We start from the raw sequence: 27,042 nt of genomic DNA, 5'->3' as shown, positions 1-27,042 counted from the left end.
AAGTAAACATTTTTCTGTAGCAGTTATATATTCTTTTAGAAAGGAAAAAAAGCATTGTGCTAATAAAAAATGAACTCCCCTCTATTAGTTACAACTGGGAATGAAGAAACAAGTGGTAAAATTTATCATTTTACAAGACTTATAAATTGATTTTAGTCATTATTACATTAAATATAATTCACCAGAGGTGACATAGTGCTTATTTGGTTAGATAGCTAATGTATCCCCAAAGAATAAAAATGACATTCATATATCACATTGCCATAGCCTCCCTATAGACAGCAAAAGAACATTTTATCAACTTCAAGAAACAAGGGAACTATTAAGTATTATTTAAAGCTTCATAAACCACCAGAAAATGTGTAACTGTCAATAAGGAGAGATATTAATCTTCCCATTCTCTTGAAAATTATTTTAGTTTATTATGCTTCAGGTTACTGGATGTGAAACTTTGGAATCTAATACTACATGTTGAATTGTTGATATAGAGTTTATACTATGTAGAATGTATCATCTCTAGAAGGGGAAGGGATGCCAAAAGAATCACTGATAAAACAGAAAATACCATTCTTCTTATAAGTTTTTTTTTAATTATATGTACCTACTCATCTCCTTTTTAAGACAAAAATAGTAGCTAATTTTTTAAATATTTCCTGGAGTTAATGCATTAGTGAAGAATTGTAGGCCTTAAGAAGTAAAAAGATGATAGTATGAATGTAATATAGAGAAAATAAACAAATATCAGATAATATAAACTACATCTTATAATATAATCCAACCATTAAAATCTCTCACTCCTTAAGTAAACATTTTTCTGTAGCAGTTATGAGTGAAAAGCCTCAGGAAAACTGGGTAGCTCAGAGCAGGTAATCATGATAAGCTGTTTTCACTAATAACCATAATATTAATAGCTGGTTAACAAATTTAATTATTGTTAGATTATTTAACATATTAACAAATGCTGCTGATTAGCTATAGCATAAAAAATGCATACATGTTTCACATTTTATTTATTTTTTTAAAAAAGTCAAAAAATTAGAATGTATATTTGTGATGGTTTCAATTGGCAAAAATATAAGCTTACTGGTATACTGTTACTGATAAACAAAGTGTCTCAAAAACTTCCCACTTGTTGCAAAATGCACTTATATTCAAACTACTCTATGAAATTTCCTCCAAAATATTTCTTTTCATCTATGGAGACAACTGAAGCTCAAAGCAATGTAAAACAGATATTTGCACCTACTTAGGTCATCATTATAGTCCTCAGAAAGCAGATATTGCCACATAAAAACAAAAACAATAACCAAAAGTCACACTTTTCCAGTCAGCTTCTCAGGCAGTAGCTGCCTGCCTTGGTCTGGCCACAGAACTTGTTCAACAATTGGCTCCAAGGATGGCCATTTGGATGACTTTTCTCATGCCCTCACACTGAATAATGCATTCATACTCATGAATTCTATTTTATATTCACTCCAATATTTAATCATCCATTCATTACACACACACACACACACACACACACACACTCTAATCCATAAACTCTGATATCTATCTATCCCTTGTCTGTCTGTCTGCCTCTCCATTCATTTCACTTCTTGCTTTATCATACATATTCTGGGATGTAGGTCTCATTACTATCATGAAACCTGCTGTCACCAGCCTTAATCACACATAGTTATACTTCAATGACATAAAGAGCAGTATTCTGTGCTTTCCCTTTTGGAGGCAGTCATATGCATACCCAAGTTTTTTTGTTTTTCTTTACTCTAGGCCTTATAAAAACCCAGCCAAAAACTTGGGACTGTCCTGTATTGAACTCATGGATAATAACAGACTTGCAGATTTGGAAGCCTCTCTCTCATGCCCTGGAAAATAACAAAATGCTCCAAAAGTAGCAGGTCAATTATAAATCCAGCATGATTATATGCTTTCTGTATTCTATAAATATTGAAGAAGATGGTTAGTATTGAAAACTTTGTTTGCCTGAAAGGAGACCAATGTTTCTTTATGCCAAAAATAATAAAGATGAATAAAACAACTTTCTATTATCTTATGTCTAAACTGTATGCTGTGAGCCTTTTATCCATAGCAATGTACTACATTGGAGTTAAAACAGCAATTCAAGACAGTTGAGTCAATACTAAATCATTCAACTAGAAGTTGTCTGAGCTAGCTAAGAAAGAAGGACAAAAAGTATTCTTGACTGGTTATCATATCTGAGGGATTGTGACTATTTTTGTTAGAGAAGACAAACTAGAAACAGATGGATATGTCTAGAAAGATGGTAAATAAATCTAAGGAATCAGTATTAATGAGATCATAGAGGGGTAAAAAATTGTTAAATTCATAATAAAAATAAGAATTTTATATAAAAATATAAAGAATGTATCTCATTTAGTGGTTTATTAAAAAGATGATGATAGCAAAGGAGAGTGAGAAATGATTAACTAGATTTGGAGGAAAAACAAGAAAGTAGTGCTATGGTTAGAAAGAGTTTCTAATTAAAGGGTATAGTTTTCAACATCAAAATCTGTAGAGATAAATAATACAAATAATGACAATAATAATAGCTAACCATTTTTTTAGCACTTTAACTATGTAAAACATACAAAAAAATCTGTGACTTAGGTGCTCTTATCCTCATTTTACTGATAAAGTGATAGACGCACAAATTAAATTACTCTTCCAAAGATGAGGGGAAATGTCACTTAAATGCTTAAAAAGCATTCAAGATATCAATGATAATTCTAGAGAGAAGCAAAGTGACTAGGGAAGGAAAAATAATCTGAATAAAGTGTAGACAATTCTTTCCAGAGATTGAACATAAAAGGGAGGGGAAAAAAACATAGGATTGTGATTTGAAGGAATTATAGGTTTGAATAAAGATTTGTTGTTCTTTTTTTAATTTAGGGAGATTTGGCTATATTTTGTAGGAGACAACTGGATAAAATGAGATTGAAAATAAGGAAGAGAAGTGATAATTGAGAAGCAGAGGTATAAAAGAGAGGAAGAACAATATTCTTAAAAAACCTGAAGAGAAAAATTTGAAGTCACTTGCATGAATTAGCATAAACTTATAGCAAAACCAATTAATATTAATCTGAAACTATGAAAGAGCACTCAGTAATGGAGAAGATAGATTAAGAAAAATCAGGTCTAGGATTTGACCAGGTGTCACTATCAATAAGGGAGCAGGGTTTCAAATGAAGTTGATATTGTACAGACATCAAAACCACACAAATACAGAATCTTAGTAAAAAATAGAAAAGGGGAAGCCAGAACAAGGATAATAGACTATGAGAAAAGGGAGAAGTGGAGAGAACTAACTCATCACTCAGCAGGGAAAAAGCAAAAAGGAGAGTTTGAAGACTAGGAGACTTTGGTCAGAGAGACAATTTTCAAAATTCTGAAGAATGGAGATGAAAAAGAGATGAGTCATGATTAATTGAAGGTTTATGATCATCTCTGTATATAGTTGAAGGAGGAAAAAATGGAAGTCATGTGATTTTAAAGGGCTAATTACCTAAAAGGCTAGGTATATAATAAGCTCTTGAAAAAACAAAAACAAAAAACCAATATGTATATATGTATACATATATGTATATTTTTCTTAAAGACAATGTGAAATCACTTGAGAAAAGTTAATAAACAATTCATATGTTTTCATGTAATATGATTCCTTTTTTGTTATTGTAATTGTTCATGAACCCATTTGGGATTTTCTTGACAAAGATATTGGAATGACTTGCCATTTCCCTCTCTAGCTCATTTTATAGATTAAGAAATTGAGGAAAACAGGGTCAAGTGGCTTGTATAGATTCTTTGCTCACAAGTGTCTGAGACTGAATTCAAATTGAAAGCCTCCTAATTCTAGACCTATACACCTAGCAACCCCAATGATCTCACTACTGGATGCTAACACCAATGCAAATACAGAAAGAGAGGAATCAAAATATTCCTAACAGTATTATTTATGGTAGATAAAAGTTGCAAATTATGTACCTATCAGTTGTAAGTACGGATTTAATACTAGTTCAGCAGTTGTTGATAAAGTCTAATTACAGAAGCAAATTGGAAAAAATGCTACAAAAAGAGAATATCCACTTTCAAAATTGGGAGGCTAGTAGATAAAAACAATTTGTTCTCAAATCTGTGCTTTTCTCAGTTGAGAAATTTCTTCTTTGCGGTAAAATCAAATTATTAAAGGATTAAAAAAAAAAAAATCTTACCTGTACACTGCCCTCCATTGGTTGGATCTCCATAGTATCCTGGCATACAGTCCTGACATTGCTTCCCTGTAGTAAGATTTTTACATTGCTCACAAACATTATTGTTGATGCAAGTGCTGTGTCCATTACACTGGCAAGCTGGAGAGAACATACACAATTACAAATATTTCTTTCAGAGTTCTTTTGGAAGTATGAACATGCTAGGCATTTAGAGAAACTTTGAATGTTGGAGTAATATTATTATGCTAATAATATAATATATAAATATATTTTATATGTATTATATAAAAATATATTTATCTAAAATAAATATATAAATAATATATATAATGTACTATATAATAATAATAAGTTGAAACAGAATTTCTAAGTCACTTTTAGGTATCAGTTTCAAATTCAATTTTCTATCTAGATCCTCATATTGTTGAAGGTATTTATCAAAAACTACATAAAATTTATTTTGTGTTTTGTACCTTATGTCTTCCAAAATGCAAGTCTTAGAAACTAAATGAAAATATAAAAACCATAACTGAAAACAAAAAACTACTATGATTTCACCCTAAATGATTCTTCAACAAATGCAACTTCCAAAAATGTTCATTGTAATAATATGGAACATAATAATGTTAAAGGACTATAATTTGCACTTAAATAATAATAATAATAATAAATATTTTTAAAAACAGGCAATACAATTTGGTAGCATAAAATACAGAAATATTGAAATTAATAAAATTTGTATTTTAGTGTCATTTAATATAAATACTTATTTAATGTTAGGCAAATTCATTTTCAACAGTTGAAATTCCAATAATAATCTTGGAATATCATATAACTGATCATAAAGGATACTTTTATATTTCAGCATTTAACACAGTTCTTATTAATATTGTTTCTGTTAGTCATTTTACAGTAACGTCAACTCTTCATGACCCCATTTGAGCTTTTCTTGCCAAAGATACGAGAGTGGTTTTCCATTCCTTCTCCAGCTTATTTTATATATGAAGATAATGAGGCAATAGAGATAAGTGACTTGACTAGGGCCACATAACTTTGTCTGAGTTCAGATTTTAACTCAGGAAAACGAGTCATGTAACATAATCTTATTATATCATAATTAATTAATTAATACTGACTGATTTATCTCTTTGTTTTTCTACCTGGGCATTCAATAGGCCCTATTTTCCTTTGGGATTCAGATTTAATATGTTTATAGAGAAATTTATAGAGTAGTTTTTATGGTACATGGTAACAGTTCAAAGATCACTGCTTGTATCAGTATGGGAATTCCTTTCAACAATGTAAATCATAATATTCTATGACTAAGGAAAAGTTATAGCAGAATTGCTGAGGCCAGCTACAATATATGATATTCTCAACTTAACTAGATTAGTCCTTAAATAACAGTTGTGTGGTTAGTAAAGTAGTGTAATATATTATCTTTTTTAAAGCATTGTACTTTTCATATGAAGTAGCTTACTGCAAAATGGAAAAAAAATTTATATAAAGAAAAAGTTATATTAACTGACAAATCATTTAAAATGTTGTCTTAGAGGCGTATATTTTGATGGAATGAAAACTTTGCTTTAGTAAAACCTATTAAAATGCAGAAAAACGATTTTCAGATAGATTTTAAGTAGTTTGATACAGAAAATAAATTATAGAATAAAAACAAAGATTTACATTATCTTGTAACAGATGTATGAGGATAACTTATGCCACATTTGTGTTTGAAGTGTTTGGTTTAAGTCAGAGAGGAAAAGAACTTATATCTTAAAAACTAGAAAAATGTGAGCACAAAGGAATATACTTGCAAGGAAAAAAAATGACATAATGGACCATGTTAAGGACTTTTAGCAGCAAAATATTTTGCTTATCTAGCTCATTTGTTAAGATTTAGGAGACTAAAACTTATATAAATTTAAAATGATATAACTGTTTTGAGACTCAAGGATGATGACATAAGAACTACAAATTTTATAGGGAAAATTTGGTGATTTCTTAATTTTTAAATGAAGAGTTAACTTATGGATTGCTAGGAGAGTCTGATTTAAATTATTCAAATTTGTAGAAAGTATGGAGAATATAGAACCTGACAAGAGAAGATTCAAGAAACCGCAAGGATTCCCAATCAGATCTACCAGAACAGATTTTTTAAATGAGCTATATATGATTTTTTATTGGTTGGAAAAAGATTTGACTTAATTGGAGACAATTTGTTTGCTCTTTCCTTAGAACAGGCATGGGGAATTTCTGGCCAGCAGTTCATAAAAGCCGCCCAAAATCACTTGGTCTGGACTTGCCAAGACAACCACAGGTGATAGTGTGCTAAAAACTAGGTATAACAACTTCCTACTACTTGAGTTTTTACGTTGATAATTTTATAAGACCCACAAATGATGTTACTAACATCCAAATGGCCCTTGGGAGAAAAAAAAGTTCCCAGCAATGCCCTAGAGCTTGAGAAGTGGTGAAACCTCCTAGAAATGATTTGCTTATTTGTGCTGTAGACTTCTGCCCACAGAAGGGAAAGCAGAGAAAAAAAATTCTGAAGTTTCTGAATAGAAAGAAAGAGTAACGTCCATTTAGACTATATAGAATGTTAGTGAGTAAAAAGCTGGCTGCATCTGCTTTTCTTGTCTAGAAAAGTTAAGTTGAACTGCCTTCTTCTGAGCTCTGTTTTCCACAATTGGATTGTTTAACACAAAATCATGGTAAGTTAACAATTGGTTAATTTTGAACTACTTGGCCATTAGGTATCCAAACTGTTGAGATGTGCAATTTGCAACTTAGAAGGAATGGCTATTCAAACAAATAGTATGACATTTCTCAAAATTCTTTTACAAAAAAAGTACAAATTGAAAGTTGTAAAGGGCAGGATTATTGTAATTATTATATTGGATTAAGAGTATAAAGGAAGGTACATGGTACCTTTACAAAAATTGTCCATATATTAGGGTATTAAAATTTTTTATAGCTAAATGAACAAGAGTAAAAATGTTGAATGAATCCTTTTCAAATCATAATGCAATAAAATTATATTTAATAAGAGACCATGAAAATATAGATTTAAAATTAATGACTATATACTTTAGAATGAGTAGGTTAAAGAACAAGTAACAGAAACAATAAATATTTTTATTAAATACAATTTTTAAGTGAAAGAAGATATCAACAGCCTATGCAACAAAAGCAGTAATCAGAAGAAAATATGTATATCTAAATGCTTACACCAGGGGAAATCAATGAACTGGACATTCAATTACAAATGAGAAAAAGAAGAATTAAAACCCCCAAATAAATACCAAATTGGAATCCTAAAAATTAAAAATGAAATAAATAAAATTGGATGTAAGACAACCATTGATTAAAGCTACAAAAAGGAGTTATAAATTGTTAATAGGACCAAAACAAAAAAGAAGAAAACCAAATTACTAGTTATCAAAAATGATAAGGGTAACAATGAAAATGAAATCAAAGCAATTATTAGACATTATTCTGCCCAATTATATGCCAATGGATTTAACTATTTAAGTGAAATGAAGAATATTTACAAAAATACAAACTACCTTATAAAAATGGGAAATAGAATATTTAAATAAGCCTATTTTAGAAAAAAAATTAAATAAGCTATAAATGAGCTTCTTAAGAAGAATATTAGAAGAGGCTACAATGGAAAAAGTTTTAAAAGTCATGGTCTATAAAATGAGCTGGAGGAAAAAAAATGGCAAATCACTCTAATATCTTTGCCAAAAAAAATCAAATAAAAATGAGGTTATGAAGAGTCAGAGAAGACTGATATGACTCAATAAGAAAGACATAAATATATTACATATATTAATTGACATATATAGATATGTCATGTAACTATATATAAACATCTCTCCATATATATGTATGCATTTATTTATATATAATTTTATCTAACTCCCTAAGCAATTAGAACTAAATCATAAAATGATCTATGATCATCTATGAAGTTATAAGGTGGTTAGTTTTAGCTCAATATAAGAAAGAATATTTGAGTAACTGAAGTTGTTCAAAATTCAAATCATTTGTATTGTTAGATAATGGGTCTTCATCATTATAAGTGTTCAGACTGAGACTAATTTTTAGGAATACTGTAGAGGTGATTCCCACATTGTCTGGAAAGTTGAATTAGACAATCCACAAAATTTTTTCCAAATATATGATTCTATGTAAAGCAAAGCAAAAGAGTATAGATTAAAAATTGGAATATAGTCAAACTAGATCCTGTGGAGGTATTCCAAAATAAAATTTAATTACAAAGGTTTGTTTATTTTTTTTTTAACTGGAAAGGATACTAGGTCCATATTCAGCAAAAAGCAGACATCTATCTTTAGGAAAGTTTATCAGAGGCCTATTTAGAAGCCTATTCTGGCATCTGATTATTAAAGCAATAACATTTCTGAAAATTCTTTTAAATAATTTAAGTCATATAATCAGCTTAGACTTCCAGTGGAAAATTCCCAGTACCATTTTCAAACAAACTGAGTTTGGTTCATTTGGTTCAAACTTAAATCAATTTCATAATGTCAGTTCTTACCTGGGCAATAGATAAAAGACCATTCATAACTTTTCTCTTTCGGACAAAGACTTGTGTCAAGAATCATCTCATTAGTATGCATCCCAATAAGTTTCATAGGTCCTCTTGAAGAGCCTTCGATGCAGTGTCCTTTCCCAGTGTTACTAGGATCATTGCACCAACCACACCCAGGTTGTTCTAAACACTGTCCACATGTTCTTAATCCAGAACAATTCTGAGCTGCATGACAGAAGATTTGATATTAATAAACATTAAATGACGTATTCTTCATTTTGTAAAGAAAAAAGTAGCATAATAGCTCTTCAGGTTGCTATCTAGATAAGTTGAAAATAGAAAACTATGAAACTAAAGTAAAATGATGGCCTGTTATTAATTTTCGTTTTAAGGCAAGCGATCAAAAATTAATTAGAAAACTTAAAAAATCAATTGTTAAGAAATTTGTCTACTATACATTATAAAGAAAACACTACTGTCAGACAAAATAGTTTAAATATATGGATATGTATATATCTTTTCTCAAATTTTATTAAATTATTAAATTGTATAATGATGGATCATAAATTAACAATTCTCCAGAGCAATGCTGACTTTCATAGTACCGATCAATATTTTTCTCCTCATCTAAAAATGTTAAAAGTCCTAACTGAAATGCCTCAAATTGTTATTCAAAATATACAAACATGCAAAATATCATACTCATACTGGATAGATATATACTGACATAAAGACAGATAGGAAATAGAGTTTCCCTAAAACCTATCAATAGCCAAAACCTTAGGTCAATTTGCACATTTAATGAATTCTCATTGACTGATTGGCTGAAATGAGTAAAAACAATATGGCCTATGCTGCAAGTAGTTTTATGATAACTGAAGAAACAAAATCTCAGCTTAATAATTTATTCGTACAGTATGCAATTATGGAACAAATCAAGTCCAGAGTTTCCTTAGTAGGCATAAGGACAATGAAGAGAGATTTACAAGAGTTTTTATAATAAACTACAATTACTATTTTTAAAGTTTTAGCATTTTAAAATTTAGGGACTTTCCATGATTTAGGGATTCTAATTGGTTACATCTACTTGCATCAGTGAGCTGAGTGAGCCATCATGTGCATCAGGGAAACCCAGATCCATGAATCATCCTCCCCATGAGTGAGAATAGAACTATTACATGTCCCAATTAGGTAAAAGGACAAGGACATTACAAATTGAGGAAAGTAAAAATATATCCCCTAGGTTTAAAGACCCCTTTCCCCCAATTATCTTGAAAATGCTCATTTGCCAATAGAGGGTTACCAGGCTATTTCCCTACAGCCAATGTATCCAATGAGATGGATTCCACTAAGGGATCACTTGGAGTGGGTAGTTGTGCTGCTGCTATAATTTGCTAATTCTTATAAAGGCTGGTGTCAATTCTTCCCCCTCATTTGATATAAGAACAACATGACTGATTAATCACAGCACAAATTCCCTGTAAGGCAATGATGAAATCTACAACAAGAAAGTAGAAAGAAGGGCCTTTAAACCAAAAGGACGAATTGTTACTTTCCTCAATTTGTAGTGTCTTCCACTTTTTCTTCTCATTGAGGTATACAATGGTCTCCTTCTCATTAATGGGGAGAATGATCCATAGATTTCAGCCTCCCTAATGCACAAAATGGCACACCCATCACCCATAAGGCCCAAAAGTTTTAAGACAATATCCTGCTGTCCCAAAGATATTGATCTTGGCAGTAAGTCTTTTCCTATTTTCACGTGAGGAGTAAACAGAAAAATCCCAGCTAAGGATAGGATATGTAAAAGCAGGAATGAATAATGTAGTTAGGAGAATGTCAAAGGGTCCAGGAATCTTCTTCTCCATTACTGATTGCTGTTACAGTGGTCAGTAGCGCTTGAAATAGGCCTTCGCCAGATAGCTGACTGCCATTGATCCATTAGAAAAATTATTTTTGCTCTTGTTATTTTTCCATTGGAAATTCTTGATGTAGACTTTAGCACCAGGTTCATAATCACAGAATGAAAAGTCCAGTAGCCAAGGCTGTGATGCTGCTCCTATGCCATGGAGTTCCCACAGCCTGGTTTGTAGTTCCTGTATCTAAGAAGCAATGTAGATCTCTCTTCTTAACAAAAATAGGTGCACTGGGAAAAAAAGTCTGGCTTGGATGGTAGGGCAGAAGGAGAAAGGTATCAGAAAAGCATTTCAAAAGAAGATATATATAATTTCCCCTTTAGTCTGCTGTACAGATACAGAAAAATCAGAGAAAAAAACATCAGGCCACTTCAGGCAGGTTTCAGCACATAACTTGAAATCATAGTTGTTCCCATGCTTGACTTGACTTGACCTTTGAGGATGAAATCCTAGGATTACCCCTAGGCAAGAATAAATCCAGGCTAGAAGAGAATCAGTAAAGTAGATATTCCTGTCAGACTCAATGCAGGCTGGAGGGCCAAAATAGGCAACAATATCTTTCAGGAGAACATTTGCAACAAATCGAGCTGTATCCCAAGAGTCAGGAAAGATCTCCCCTGAATGAGTTGGTCAGCAATAACTAGCCAGATTTTAAAGTAGATTTTAAAGCCAAACATATAACTAAAGGGTTGCTATAATCTGGGAGTCCCACCACAGAGGTGAACTACAAGACCATTTTGAAATACACCAGAGCAAAATTAGTATTACTGGTCAAGTTTGCAAAGTTTTTGGAGCAAAATCTTTAATCAAAGAAAATTAAAGAAAGAAATTAAAGAAATTGTAGTTCAGTGGTCTCACCAAAAAGACAGGATCCACTGTTGACAAAATCCAGCTGTTCCAAGAATGGAGCATTGTAATCTTCTGTTTGTGGGACTAGAAAGCTTCTGTAAGGCTTGCATAAATTTAAGGGAAATGGTGGAGGGTGCCAGTAGATAAAATGAAAATAAAATCTTCTATACGAGGTAGACACCACTGAACTGAACTTCTGGTTTAGAGACTTTGTGGTCTCTCTGATGGTGTTGAAGGTGATAGCTGTCATTTTGACAAACAGGATGCTGCTAGTAAGAGGTCATTAATGTATCGCAATAAAGATGAGTCCTTGAAAGTGATGAAAGCTAGACTTTGCTGTAGGTTTTGATAAAATGGGGTAGGACTTTCTGTCTACCCTAGAAGTAAATAAATCCATGTCCAGTGTGTGTTCTTCCAGATGAAGGCAAATAAATGCTGAGTATCTAGGTATACTGAATTATCCAAAAAAAAAAAAAAAAAAAGCTGAGCAAACTCTATCCTAGTATAATGGGTGGCCTCACAGGGAATTAAGGAAATGGTAACAGGGCTGGGCACTCTGGGTGCCTGGGTATAAGATAAGTAGTAATAGCATGTAAATCTTCTATGAATAAACAGATTTGCCATCTGGACCTAGCTTATATTTCTCAATTGCAAAGAATTGTACAAGAGTCAGTGGTGGATAAAACACTTTCTATGTTCTCTCTGGAAAAGAGGAATTGGAGAAAGATGGCAAAAGTCTTTCCCTAATTTTGATTGTAATCGGAATGACAGACTTTAGGAGTTCTATGTCAGATGAAAAGGCCCACAGAGAATTGGAACTGTCAGAAGGGATGCTAAGAATATCTCCACTGCCTCTTTGGTATTTCCACAGACAGTGAAAAAAAGAGAGGAAATCCTCAGGCAGTTGCAAAGATGGAGCATGACTGGGAGAACAGGAAATGATAGGCTTAGGTTTATAGAGGACATCTCACCCAACGAATTAACAGGGAATTTGTACATGAAAAAAGAATGTTCAACAGAAAGGGGACTAGTGGGTACCATGTTACCAGATAATTTTGGAAGACTATGAGGTTTTCCTGAAACCTTTAGAAATTTAAAGTCCCAAGACAAGTACAGTTACTTTTTACTCATTACTGGTTTACTCATTAAAAATGAATTAAAAGTTCTGTTATTGAGTCAGAAATCATAGATTGTCACCAATTTTAAAGGTGACATGGGTTTCACCAGTGCAGGGGACAGCACAGCCTATGATAGCTAGGATAAGGACATCAAGATCAGGAAAGACAAAAGCGTCCTCTCCAAAATCCACAGCCCTTTCCTACCCTGCATCTTCATGCAGCAGAATTTCCCTGGGCTTTGCTAGACCCACTATTATTTTTATTCCTAAGATCCCATTTTTTTCTTTTATTCTCAGGCAATAAGACTCTTCTTGTGTGAGTAAAGCCATTTGCTTGATTCATGAATTTCTTCATGCAAAGAAGCAAAGAATGGCAATTTGGTCCTTCAATTTAGATTTCTTCCTCTTTTCCTTTTCCTTCATAAACATATTGGGCAAAGCTGTTAGATTTGTCTCCTGGCTTTGCATGTCACTCAAAGCAACACTTATAAAAGTGCTTTTCTATTTCTGACTGGGAATGAGTGATAAAGGCTGAATTTGTTTAAGCTCACATACTTCTTAGAACCTTTATATAATCTATCATAAAGATGGTTGGTTGTTTGCTTTTTTCTTGTTTATTGTAATTTCCTCCAATTTTCAGGATGGATAGCACAACTCTCCATAACTCTAATTAAGAACTCTTTAGTCAAAAGCAATCTGGTATAATCAGCAGGATTGTTAACTTTCCATTATAGGTTCTACAATGGCCAATTTGGTGGAGTTGCAGGATCAATTCTTCCTCTTACCCCAGATGATTAATAGCCTCTATAATGGCAGTTCTTTTGCTGGGGGAGAAAAAGTTTCCATCAGTTCAAACATGTCTCTCCAGGTGTAATCATTACGCCTAAAGACGGCCTAAAATTAGATTATAAAGACTCCTATATCTTCTTCAAATTTGAGAATGTTCCTTCTCCAGATAGAAGGATCAAAAAGACAGATACCCTGATAATACCAAATCTTGACCATCTGATCAAGCTGGGATAGATCATGTAAAAATCTTTCTTAAAGAGAGAAAACACCAGTTGTGAGTCCTTGTAACTCAAGAGAAATTGGGGATTTATTTGGGGAAGTTATTTGGGGAAGAGAATAAGATAAGGACACAAAAGGCAGTAAAGAAGAGGAAGCAACAGCAAAAAAGGAGTATATGAAAGCAGTTACAAAGAAGCAGGAGAGAAGTAACAAAACAGGATAAAAAAAGAGCTACCTTGAGGTATGACAGACACATTGCCATCAAAAAGGATAGCCTAGCAGAACCACTATTTCATCTACTTTGGATATTTTTTCCTATGGCTAGCTAAGTAGCCTTAGTCTAAATCTTACACTACAGGTACCAAATTGAGGAGAAAATAAATTATCAGCTTAATCTCTTACAATTTTAAAACAAATTCCACACAACAATTCCCTGTTCAACTGGAATCCTCCCCTGGTTCCATGCTCTAAGAAATTTTTTCCATAGGGATTCCCTTTGGCATGCTTTTACCAAATCCCATTATCCTCTTAAGGGGAAATCCTCAATATATGGAAGCTTGCCTTCACTTAAGAATTGAGATCAAGGGGAAGTTTGACCTCAGAGATAGCCTTCTGTGAAGAAATCTTTCAATGAGAAATTCAACTGGAATACTCTAAAGGATTATTTTAGAAACCCCCGTCAGAGGCCAGAATTTCCTCTAAACCTACTGACTGGTTTATCTGTTGTCGTAAGTAATTTTATAACTGAGGATACAAAGTCTGAGCTATACAATTTATTAGCACAGCATACAGTTGTAGAACAAGTCAGGTCCAGAGCCTTTTTGGTAGGTACAAGGACAATGAAGAGAGATTTTAAAAAGGTTTTATAATAAATTACAGTAACTATTTTTAGCAATTGTAAAACTGCTTTAACATTTAAGGATTTTCTAGAGTTCAGGGACCCTGATTGGTTAAAAAGTTAAAAAGAAAATATAATATTCCAAGTATAAAGGCATAATTACATCACTTTTCTTTATTTTTAAGAAAGGCATTAAATCAATAAACATTTTAAAAGAATTTCAACTATTCCAATAAGATTTTTAAATACACAGAAATTTTATCTTAATGTATGGTGCTCCTAATAATATGGAGCTCAAAAAGTTGTTGTTGTTGTTTATTTAATAGAGATAGATACCACAATTATTCCCAAATCATAAAAATCTACTTCTGGAAAATAATAGAATATATTTCTGGTGATACCAATTCATAATAGCTGCCTAATGAATCATGATGTAGATTATAATCAGCATTGGAAAGAATTGTCCATACTATGGAAACAAAACATCCATAAAGTACAAAAGCTATGCATGACATTCAATCATAAAAGCACATTCAATTAGAAAAAAATGCAAACATAGATAATTTCATTTCTTAAAACTTCTAGCAAATTATGCTTCATATGCATAATCTAAAAAAATTAAAGACTAAAACTCTAAATATGGTTTCATTTCAAAAGTTATGCACTTTATTTCCTTGAATATAATACTGTCAATTTTCACTCAGTACTAAAATCTCACTCCTTAGTCTTAATTAAAATATTCAACTATTAATTTATAAAAAATATTTTGGAATTATTCTCTTTTAAATTATAACATAAATTTGCATGTTAAAAGTCTTAATCCTAGATTCTGTCCTCTTAAATGTTTGAAATGAATGATTTTTAACAATCCAAGAATAACCAAACTGATAAAATAACAACTTTTACAGAGAGATAAATTGAGGAGAATAAGAAAATTAAATCACAAAACTATCTCCTCCAACTGTTCCTTTTCAAAAAGACTAATACTCTCTTTTCAAGATAATTATTTTATAAAGAACATCAACAGAAAACATAATTTATTTCACAATAAATCATAATGTTATTTCTTGATAGATATAGGGCTTAAATTCCCAGCCAATTTAGCCACACTGCAAAATTCTATATATACAGGACTGCTTTTACATGCCATTGTGCCAAAACATTGGAAATGTGCTATTCTTGGCTACTATATTTAGTGTAGGTTTGGAATTAATTTCAAAAACTATGTGTTGAGTTTTTGACCACGCAGTGACAATTGAGAACATTCCCATATGTAGATGATCATTCCCATCTTATCTTTTAGATACACAACTCATTTCAGTTTAGCAAATATATTTTATTAATATTTTAATTTATCATTTTTATTTTTAACCAAATTCATGATTTCAACAAATAAAATATTGTACTTGCAACATTAATGAAAACTAACAATGTGAAATATCACGAATCCTAGGGAACTCTTTGCAAAAAAAAAATTATTTCACAAATTTCTACAATTTTCCAAATGATTGGGATATAAATATATTATTTTATACATGGTTAATCTGTAAATGAGAAATTACACAAATGCATCACACTATAAAATTAAGAATTTTATTCTTTATTATTCTTTATTAGAATTTTAACATATGGTAAGAATTTAGTCTCATTTTTTAAAAAAAATCAGCTTCCAAAAGATAAACAAAGTACAACTAAAGTACTATATAGTCCATCCTTTTATAACTCTTTCCTCCAAAGTTTGTCTTTTTTAATTTTATGCTATGATCATTTTCCCTTTTTCCTAAAATTCAATCAGATCCATTTTCAATAATTAATTCATAGTAAAGCACTAAATCAATAAATTCCTAAATTATTCATTATAGCTAAACTATGTGACATTCTATTTTCTTCTATTATTTAGCATAAGCATAGTTTAGTAGTGAAACTAAATGAAACAGTACCTAATTCTTATTGTGTCTTTCTAAATCTTTAGTGATAAATTTGATATTTCTTTCACTAAAAGAAAACATCTAAAAATATGAATCACTTTTAAAAATGACATTTCATTAACTAATTATATTTTGGACAAATCCTTTATCAACACATTAATTCTTGACAATATTCATTTAAATAAGATTGATACAAATCAGTAAACTTTTCTATTCTAGTTGGTGAGGATATATTTCCAGTATGGTGTTGTTGGAATCCTTACTAACTGCTAAGTAATTAGAGTTGATCTAATCTTACAAGAAGATGTTTTGGGCAGAACCTGAAACAAGGTACTAAGTAGAACTACCCATAATCCCTCTCTCTGGAAGGAGCATAAATAGGCCAATGGGCCAGTCGGAGAGTGCTGGAGAGTGAAGACGCTACAAGTCGAGATTTCACCGGAATGGCATGAAGACTGGAGCTGGCTGGAGGCAGAAGAAAGCAGAGGCAGAGGCTGAAGGACCAGACCTTTGGATTTGGTGACATTCGGAGGGAGCTCTTGGAACCAAGCAGAGAGATAGGTCTCTATGCTAACCGGGCTATATTGGAAACAATAAAAGATCTGAACTTTTATCACCTGGCTGTGTTTTGAGAAGAAAAAGATCACCAACATTTTGGCACCCAACGTGGGGCAAACAGACCCCTCAGTGGATTTCAGTGGAAAAGCTCCGATCTTGATTCAAGTGGAAAAGCCTCTGATCCTGATCCAGTGGAAAAGACTTCAACCCAGAAATTAGGGTGAGTGCAACAAAGAAATTTTGTTAGAAGAGTTAAAGTAGAATTTCAGCTAAGATGGGACAGATATTTAGAAAACAGCCTGTTTCTGTTCAAGGAAAATGTTTAGAGAGCATTGTCAAAGTTATGGAAAGCCAAGGTTTAATTATAAGTTTACAGCAAATCACTGAACTTTTACAAACTGTAAAGGACATATGTCCTTGTTTCTCTCTTGATAAGGAATTAGATTTAAATGAATGGAAATTGGTTGGAGAGGATCTTTGTCAATTCTATGATAAAAATGGGCCTAACTCAATAATTAATACATATAATGTAATACAATTGGCTATAAGAAGTTATTTAAGTGATAGAATGATGAAAAGGAAAGTACAGGAGGAAGAAATGCCAACTTTACTAGGTGAAAAGGAGGACGAATCAGATGAGAATGGAGTTAATTACAATTCTGAGTATGATACTTCACAGCAGGAGGAATTAGGTGATTCCACATCTCATGACCCTCCCCCCGCAATTAACCCTTCATGGGTGGAACAAGGGGGAGGGAGAGAGACAGAAATACAGTCAGCTTCTCCTGTAAAGCAGAATTTGACAAGATTAGAAATAGCATTAATTAAGGCAAAAAATGAAGGAGAAGATATATCTGATTTTATAAATGCATATCCTGTGATTGAAAAGATTGACTCTTCAGGTCAAAAAGAGAGAAAATACACTCCTTTTAATTTGGAAAAAATTAAAGATTTGAAAAAGGGTTGCACTCTTTATGGGGCTACATCATCTTATGTGAAGATGTTACTAGATAATTTGTCTTATGAAATCCTAACCCCGAATGACTGGAAATCCATAACAAAAACTTGTCTAGAACCGGGACAAAATTTATTGTGGCTTTCGGAGTTTCATGAATTATGTAGGGTTCAAGCCCAACGCTATAGGCAAACAGGAGCTATTGTACAAGTTGCTTTTGACCAACTAGCTGGAGAAGGTCAGTATGCAGAGAGTTCAGAACAGATTTATTATCCCATAACAGTGTATGAGCAAATTTCTAAGGCTGCAATAAAAGCTTGGAATTCTCTCCCTGGACAGAAAGATGGAAATAATGCTTTCACAAAAATAGAGCAAGGTCCCAACGAACCTTTTGCAGATTTTGTGGGACGTTTACAAACAGCTGTAATAAGAACCATTGGAGACAATGCAGCAACAGAAATAATGACTAGACATTTGGCTAAGGAAAATGCCAATGAGGTTTGCAAGAGAATTATATGGGGGCTAGACAAAAATGCTTCTTTAGAGGAGATCATTAGATGCTGTGCCACAGTGGGCACAAATGCTTATTATGCCCAGACTATGATGAACATGGAAAGACAAGGTCCTTCTTGGCAGAGGAATTCTAGAGAAACTCGTCGATGTTTTCATTGCGGAAAAGTTGGACATTTGAGAGCCCAATGTAGAAATGGAGATAGAGTGAGAAGACAGGGTGAAAGAAAACCCAAAACCCCATGTCCAAAATGTAACCGAGGCTTTCACTGGGCTTCTAAATGTATATTGACCCAGAAGAATGAGAGGCAAGGCCCAGCTCCAAAGTATCAATCAAAGGACAGGTGGGGCATGATAGCAGCTGAGGTTACACCCAGAGAGACTTTAGAAATTCAGAACTCTGATGTCATCAACCAACAGAAAAGCAATCAGGATTACAGTTGGGAAAAATACAGGCCTTTTAAGACAACAAGACAATATCCAATGCAAACAACTCCAATGTAATTACCAGATGATGAGGAGAAATCCCAAAAGTGGTAAATAGAAGAGAATTAGATAGGTTAACTGCTTGGGGAAGAGGATCTGCTTATATTTCCACAGGTGGAAAAGGAATCAGATGGCTAACAATGAGACTGTCAAAAGAACTTTAAAATCTTCAGCTTTCAGTTCCTGAAAAACCAGCAAGAATCACTGGATTCCCTGAGATGAAAAATTGTTGATGAGACTTTTTGCAGTACTTCAGAGCTTACAGGAATTATTAGATTCCTGCGCATGAACTATTTCTAGGACTTATGGACATTTGTAAATTTCCAGGTCGATTTATGTTGTTACATTACTACTAGCCTGTGTTATATTACTATGTGCTTATGTATTTTAAGCAATTGCAAGAATCATTGGATTTCTTGAGATGAAAGATTGTTGATGAGACTTTTGCAGTAGTTAAATTTTCATGTTGATTCATGTTATTTGTTACATTACCACTAGCCTGTGTTATATTGCTATGTGCTCATGTAAATTATGTATAATGCCTCCCATATTGATGGATTTATGTATACCATGTATATCTGTTACAAAGTTCTGGCCCATATTGATGGATTTATGTGTACCCCCTCAGAAACCCCCTATGTTTTAAAACAAAAGAAAGGGGGAGATGTTGGAATCCTTACTAACTGCTAAGTAATTAGAGTTGATCTAATCTTACAAGAAGATGTTTTGGGCAGAACCTGAAACAAGGTACTAAGTAGAACTACCCATAATCCCTCTCTCTGGAAGGAGCATAAATAGGCCAATGGGCCAGTCGGAGAGTGCTGGAGAGTGAAGACGCTACAAGTCGAGATTTCACCGGAATGACATGAAGACTGGAGCTGGCTGGAGGCAGAAGAAAGCAGAGGCAGAGGCTGAAGGACCAGACCTTTGGATTTGGTGACATTCGGAGGGAGCTCTTGGAACCAAGCAGAGAGATAGGTCTCTAAGCTAACCGGGCTATATTGGAAACAATAAAAGATCTGAACTTTTATCACCTGGCTGTGTTTTGAGAAGAAAAAGATCACCAACATGGTGTCTATTCAAAAATGAAAATATATTTAGTTTTTATCTATACTTCAATATTCTTTAATTTCAGACATTTAAGAAGCAATTAACACATCTCTCTTCTCCTCTTCTCTCCTCTCCTTTTTTTCTGCTCTCATCCCTTAATTGGAAATATATTTGCCATTAATGGACTCAATGTCACTACCAGTATGCATGGGAAGTTTGACTTTTTCTGATTTCATCAAGACCAGTTCTGCAGTCTTACATTGGTGCCAGTCTTAGTGTGAAAATCTGATTGGTTTACCTCACTGTAGAATTCCAAATCAAACTCACACTAGTTTCAACATCAAGTGCCAGGTACATGTATCATACTATATTTGCATAATATTACTGTTAATAACAGTACCTTCTTCCAAAATGTTAAAATGCACTCAAACATCAGCTGAATTTCTCTTCATTTCAATAATCAGTAACTAAATCACAAGTCACTGAATAGTTTTAGGGGGTTCTTATTTCTAATGTCCTTAACTTTAGTACTATAATAAAACTATATTCAAAATAACCGATAATTTTATAATGTACAATCAACATTAGTAATAAAAATGTATAAACCTTTATCATGGGAAGTTGTTAGGACTGCTTGACCATCTTGATAATCTCATAAACTTAAAGATATATATCTCAATTAAAAGGTAAAAATTAACTATAATATTAAAGAACTATTGAATGTAGCTATAGATATCTGATTTAACTCATTAAGCATTCTTTAAAGTGCCTAATATATATAAGGACCTGTGTCCTTAGGAATAGAATCATCCAGAAGGGAAAAAAAAAAAGGGAAAAGCCATATATCGATATAAGAATGTTAATAAGTGCCTTAAAAAAAATAGCTCTAATCTTTTAAAAATCATTTAGCTTTTAAAAATAAAAGATGATTTTTATTAAAAAAAAAAAAAAAGCTTGTTTTAACCAGACAAACGAGAGGACAGATACTACTACATTTTTGTAATTTTATAATTTGTTGTTAGAGAGGTGGCATATGTAGGAGAAATGGCATTGAATTTGACACTAGGATAGACTAGAGTTCAAATATTTCCTTAAATATTCATTAGTTGGAGGCAAGTAGGGGGTGCAGTGGACAGAGCACCAGTCTTGAAGTCAGGAGGACCTGAGTTCTAATGTGGTCTAAGATACTTAACACTTCCTAGCTGTGTGACCTTGAGCAAGTCACTTAACCCTAACTGCTTCAGCAACAACAACAACAACAGCAACAACAAACAAACAACAACAATAACAATATATATATATATATATATATATATATATATATATATATATATATATATATATTCTCATTAGTTGGGGTGACCTTGAACAAATAGTTTAATGCCTCTAAAACGCAATTCCTGTGCTATCCTATTTCCTGGAATAAGTATTTTTAAAATGGTTTGTTAAGAAAAAATTACTTTACAGCACAACATGAATATGGATCATCATTTTTCTGATCCACGACTCCTGCAACATTTGATGACTATGGACAAATAATCACTCAAAAAAATATTTTATGACTACAAGAATAAAATCCCTTAAAACCTCCATAGAGTATTAGGATATAAGAATATTGATCAAAAAGTTCAGATCTGAGGATCTGATGATCCAATGTTCTAATAATCACTTACAATGAACATTCTTATTCTGAAATCTGTAAATTTGGTTTTTTTGTGGGATTTTTAATGTTTTTATAACCACATTTCAACATTACTGATTTCCTTAGAAATCTTATATAATTTATTTTATAAATTTTAAAAATACATTTTCCTGAGAAGGGTAACATTGACTTCATCAGTCTGTCAAAGGGTTACTTTCCCCCTCAAAAAAAAAAAAAATTCCTGACCAAGCATAATTTTACAGAATACAGTCTAACTCCTCTTTAGGTAAATGAGTAGACAAAAATAAGAAAGCTAAAATATAGAACAGCCAGGATTTTAATACATGTCCACTCCAAATATTGTGCTATTCACAATGAGACATTATGGTACCTTAATAATTCATGCAAGAAAATGTTTTACCTAACTATCTATAGATGAAAATGTATATTAGTTCTAATACTTCCATAAAAAAATTAACAGAAATGTGATATAATATCTAGATCACTAATCTTGATTTCATGTCTTCCCAAAGCAAGAGGATTAAATACAAATTTATCCATATCTCAAAATACAAAAAAAACTTAAACTTAATATAATAACTCTTGGGTCTCAAACATCAACTTATTTAAACCTTTATTGAACAATTTATATTTGATTTATACTTTTCACATATACCATTTCTGTAAATCTGCAGAAAGATTTCTTTAAAGTTCAAATAATTACACCCACTATTTTTATCTCATTGTTTTCTTTTTCTCCTTCAATAACTCTAACTTCCATTTTCCCTTATACGAAAATATATTTTTCTTTTGTCTTCTTTAAATAGTCAAATATATGATCCTTTAACCTTCTGCTTTTCCTTCATTGAAAATTTAGCCTTCTTTCCTCTATGGAGACTTTAAAGATGGAAGTAAGGTGAACAAAACGCCAATCTTTAGAAACACTGCGCTTTTAGGATAAGCTAAAGGAAAAGGATTATTTCTAAACAACTAATTAATATATACTGAGCACCTGTATGCAAAGCAGTGTGCATCAAATAAATCTACTTAATATACATATTTTTCATGATTTCCCAAATCACCATTTCTCTGATTCTGTCTTGCCTAATCAAGAACAAAAACTTACTTTTTTTCTGCCTATATCATATTTAGTAATTTAAGCACACAAAATGGAAAGAATATATGTTATTTTAAGCTTAATTTATAATCTAGGGCAAAATCTTAAGTCCATAAACTTTAAAAAACATAAATTTTGGTATCAATTTAATGTAATTGGTTTCCTTTGTACTTTGTAGAATTTGTTGATTTCTCAAGTATTTTTTATTTGTGACACTGGTAAAAACAACCTGAGTTTTTGGGATCCACCCCAATGAACAATGAAGTCATGAGTTAGAGAAGTTATAGTAATTATATCCAGGAATTTGAAATAAAGAAAACTATTCAATATCTATTCACCCAAGGGTGTTTTGGGTATCAAACCAACCATGCCATTTAGTAAGAAACTTCTGTAACACCAGAAGGAACTACAGAGTTAGAATAAGAAAGGAGTTATATCTGAAAGAGTATGTAATATCACAGCATAGGAGGTAGCCAGACTTGTTCATTCCTGTTCATTAAATATGTAATTAATGTTTATTGACTTCTTCACAAGCAAATATTACTTTAAATAGCAAATATTAATCATTTAAAGATTAGTTTAGATATTGAAAAATAGTTTGTCACATGCCATTATATTGGTTTTATGTTTAATCTATCATGTTAGTTTTGTATTTTTATGTTTTATATATACATTTTAGAACATGCTACTATATCCTTTATGATTAATGTTAATTTTACAACAAAGTAAAGTAATATATAGTTATATAGATTTTAAATATTTTAATCTTTGACTTTTGATAAATTGTTTATTATGACTATTGTTTTTTTGCTTCAAATCTTTAGAAGAATCTTTAGAAATTATTTAAGCATAACACAATTACTAAGAAAATAGAGATAGTGAGACAGAGATATATCTATATCCATTTGCACCTTATTTCAATAAATGGTGTAAAACATTGGTCTATGTCCAGTTTCTGCCATACCGCATTTTAGCTCTTCCAATAATTTTTCCAAACAATTATTTTATCCCAAGTTCTTAACTCTTTATGTTAAATACAAAGTTATTGTGTTTATTTGCTTCTATAAATTGTATGTCTAAGTCTTTTTCACTGATCTACATTTTCATTTCTTTGCCAGTATCAGATAGTTTTGATGATTACTGCTTTTTAGTTTAAGATTTATTTGCTAAATCTCATACCTTTGCATTTTTTATTATTTCCTTTGATATTCTTGACTTTTTTTCCTAATGAATTTTGTTATTATTTTTTCTCATTCAGTAAAATAAAATTAGTAATTTAATTGTGATAACAGTGAATAAGTTAGGAGCATAGCACCCCCATGATCAGGAAAATCTACATAAAATTTTTGATCCCTTTTCATACCAGAAAAGAAGTCTGAATTATTATGGTATTAAAAGTAAAATATTTTGAAATTATACAATGTTTTACATATACACGCATATGTTGTGCATTTCTGTTTTTCTCTATTTTTTCTATGTCTTTTGTTGGCATTCATGTGTCATCTAGAGTTTTTGTAATTTCCCAAATGTTCCCATTTAATTAAGTGAATAGCACAGTGCTTGGCACATAGTAGATACTTAATAAATAGTTGTAGATTATTGATTAACCTTGAGAGAGAATTATTAATTGTTACAAATAAAAGTAACATGGTTATACAGATTTAAATAAAGGTACAGAAAGGTATCACTTTAATTCACTGTTCACAATTTCCTTATCTGAAAAAGAGGATACTAATAATTATGAAGATATCTATCTTATGGGGTTGTTGTCAAAAAGAACTTCACAAATTTTAAAATGTTATATAAACATGACTCAGTATTAACTTGTTCTAAATATTCCTACTAATCACAATGTAGTATCTTTTTCTAATTTGAAAAATGCGGCAAACAATTAGATAACATAAACATTAGCGAGACAGAATATCAGCTGAAACTATTGTTTTTAACTTTTCTGTCAGGGACAAAAATTAACATCATTTATAATTAATAAATAATTTTCAGGCTGTTGCAGTACTTACGGGAACAAGTGGCAGTTTGCCATTCCAGGCACTGCCCATATGGAAAAGAAATTATATAGGCATTTGAGTCAACACATCTTTTTGTGCTGCTGCACCACATACATTCCATGCCATTGCTTGTGCAGTTAGAACATGTTGTCCTTAAGGAACATGGCTTTTTACAAGGCCTTGCATTTTGGTTGGGACTAACTGAAATAAATCAACAACAACAACAACAACAAAAATGTAAGCATCTACTCTGTTGAAAACACCAATAAATAAAAATATATCATTTGTTCTCATACTCATTCTGATTTTTAGAGAATGCTAGTACTTGTAAAAAAAAATTTTAGCTAAATTTCTAACATAAAATGGTCATTTTTTATGAATGCACTTAATTCGTGGTGAAGTCAAAAAAAAATCACATTATAAGATAACTAAAAAATAAAGAGGATGTTCAAAACTAATTGAAACACCTTAACAGTGAATTTTTAATTCTTAAAATTTTTAATTTCGTAAAAAAAAATTCTTCATACAAAGTATGATTTTAATTCCCATAATTGGTCATAAAACAATGGCCTTCTAGTCTGTGGCATATAAGTGAAGAGCACATAATTAATTAAGCATTGATTTTTTCCTTAAACATCATGAACCACATGCTAGCATCATATATGTATAGCAAATATAAATATAATAAAATGTTATAAGGAAAACATGATTTCAATCCCAAAATTTTAATTAAAATAAGCATTTTACATTTTCTATTTAAACAAAATTCAAACACTTACAGATAATATGTAATTTCCTTTTGATTGAAAAACTAATATATGCTCAAGGAAAACATTCTAAATTAGTTTTAATTCATTAAATTCACTAATTTAATTCACTAAATTAGTTTTAATTCACTGTTTTCCCTACTTTTAATATTTTCCATATAAAATGAATTTAAAGAAACTCAAATGTTCTGCAAATTACAAAAGGATCCTAATACAATGTAAATAATTTTGTTTACTCATAATATAACTTCTTAAATCAATCAATATTTTATTATCTTTATTTTTACTGGCTGAAGTATTCTCCTAACCAATTTGTATCAGAAGTATTTTATACCCTATTAGACATATTTTATGACAGGCTATAGCCAAAACAAATCATCAATCTGAATAAAATCTGAGAATGAGCCTTTGAGAATTTAGAAAGACTTGTTCTAGTATTACATATATATATATATATATATATATATATATATATATATATAAAACTCATCATGGAAGTCATTCTAAGGTAAGTCAAACTTGTGATATCTTAGCTAGCATAATATGGACTTCAAATCCTACATGCATGATGGGGCATCAGGGTAGCACTATGAGTCTAATTAAACTTAAAATGAAAAAGGAATGACAAAGTTATGACAAATTCAGTGGAAGAAGCTTTATAGATAACAATCATCCAGCTAAACCAATTGCATGCTGCCAACCTCATTTAAAAAGATGCTTTTAAGTTAAAAGATAATATATATTGAGTTTATCGCGACTCTATTAACACTAAGATAAAAATTATGGTAAAAGGCACCAAAGATTCAATGACATAAAAGTGTTCTTTACACATTATATATTCAAAAATATTTAATGGTCCTGGAAGACTCTATTTTTAAAAAATATTAACTTAGTGGACTGCTTACCAACAGGCTTTTCACAGACAAGTCCATCTGCCACAGACGTGCAAGGGTTAGCTTTTAGGCCTGCTACTTCAGCTCTTTCTAGATATGCACAGAATCCAGAGTCATTTGGTTCACCAGGAAGCCACTGTAGGGTTGTATTTGTGAAAGGGGACATGTCTTCCCATCCCCAGTAGGATATATTAATCTTGCGCAAACCTACCCAAGGAGATACTTTCTGCACAACCATAAGGAAGAGAAACAACACAAAATATTTCATTAGAACAGTGGTATATTTAATATAAAAAATGTACATTGTAAAGAACAAAGTCATTCTAGAATATCTCAATGACTAGGATAAGCAACCAAATTTGCCATATGGATTTTTCTCTATATTTCTGTAATCAATCTATAGAAATAATATTGAGATATTCCACAAGTAATTTATGCAGAATACTGAATAGTGCCATAATGTAAAAAAACAACTTTCAATTATTTTTGGAAATACTGTTTTCCCTTTTTTCTTAAACATACTATCCTCAAAAAGTGGATCAAAAGCTTTGTAATAATTATATAGGTAGATGATTTTATAGAGAGAGAGACATATAGATTTATGTAGAG

At 31.6% G+C, this 27,042-nt stretch overlaps 1 protein-coding gene across 1 annotated transcript in view; it reads right to left on the bottom strand.

Moving 5' to 3' along the window:
• Positions 1 to 27,042, bottom strand: part of ATRNL1 (attractin like 1) — a 1,270,304-nt gene that overhangs the window by 1,010,769 nt on the left and 232,493 nt on the right. The window contains exons 16-19 of the mRNA XM_051981495.1: positions 26,446 to 26,659; positions 24,786 to 24,974; positions 8,800 to 9,018; positions 4,233 to 4,370 (exon numbers count right to left, since the gene is read on the bottom strand). Of these exons, the coding sequence (XP_051837455.1) occupies positions 4,233 to 4,370; positions 8,800 to 9,018; positions 24,786 to 24,974; positions 26,446 to 26,659 (760 nt within the window). The remainder of the gene's footprint in view (positions 1 to 4,232; positions 4,371 to 8,799; positions 9,019 to 24,785; positions 24,975 to 26,445; positions 26,660 to 27,042) is intronic.

Source organism: Antechinus flavipes, chromosome 2, assembly GCF_016432865.1.
Source record: "Antechinus flavipes isolate AdamAnt ecotype Samford, QLD, Australia chromosome 2, AdamAnt_v2, whole genome shotgun sequence".
NCBI lineage: Eukaryota > Metazoa > Chordata > Mammalia > Dasyuromorphia > Dasyuridae > Antechinus > Antechinus flavipes.
Note: the sequence above shows the minus strand (reverse complement) of the source record. Positions and strands in the feature narration are given on the sequence as shown.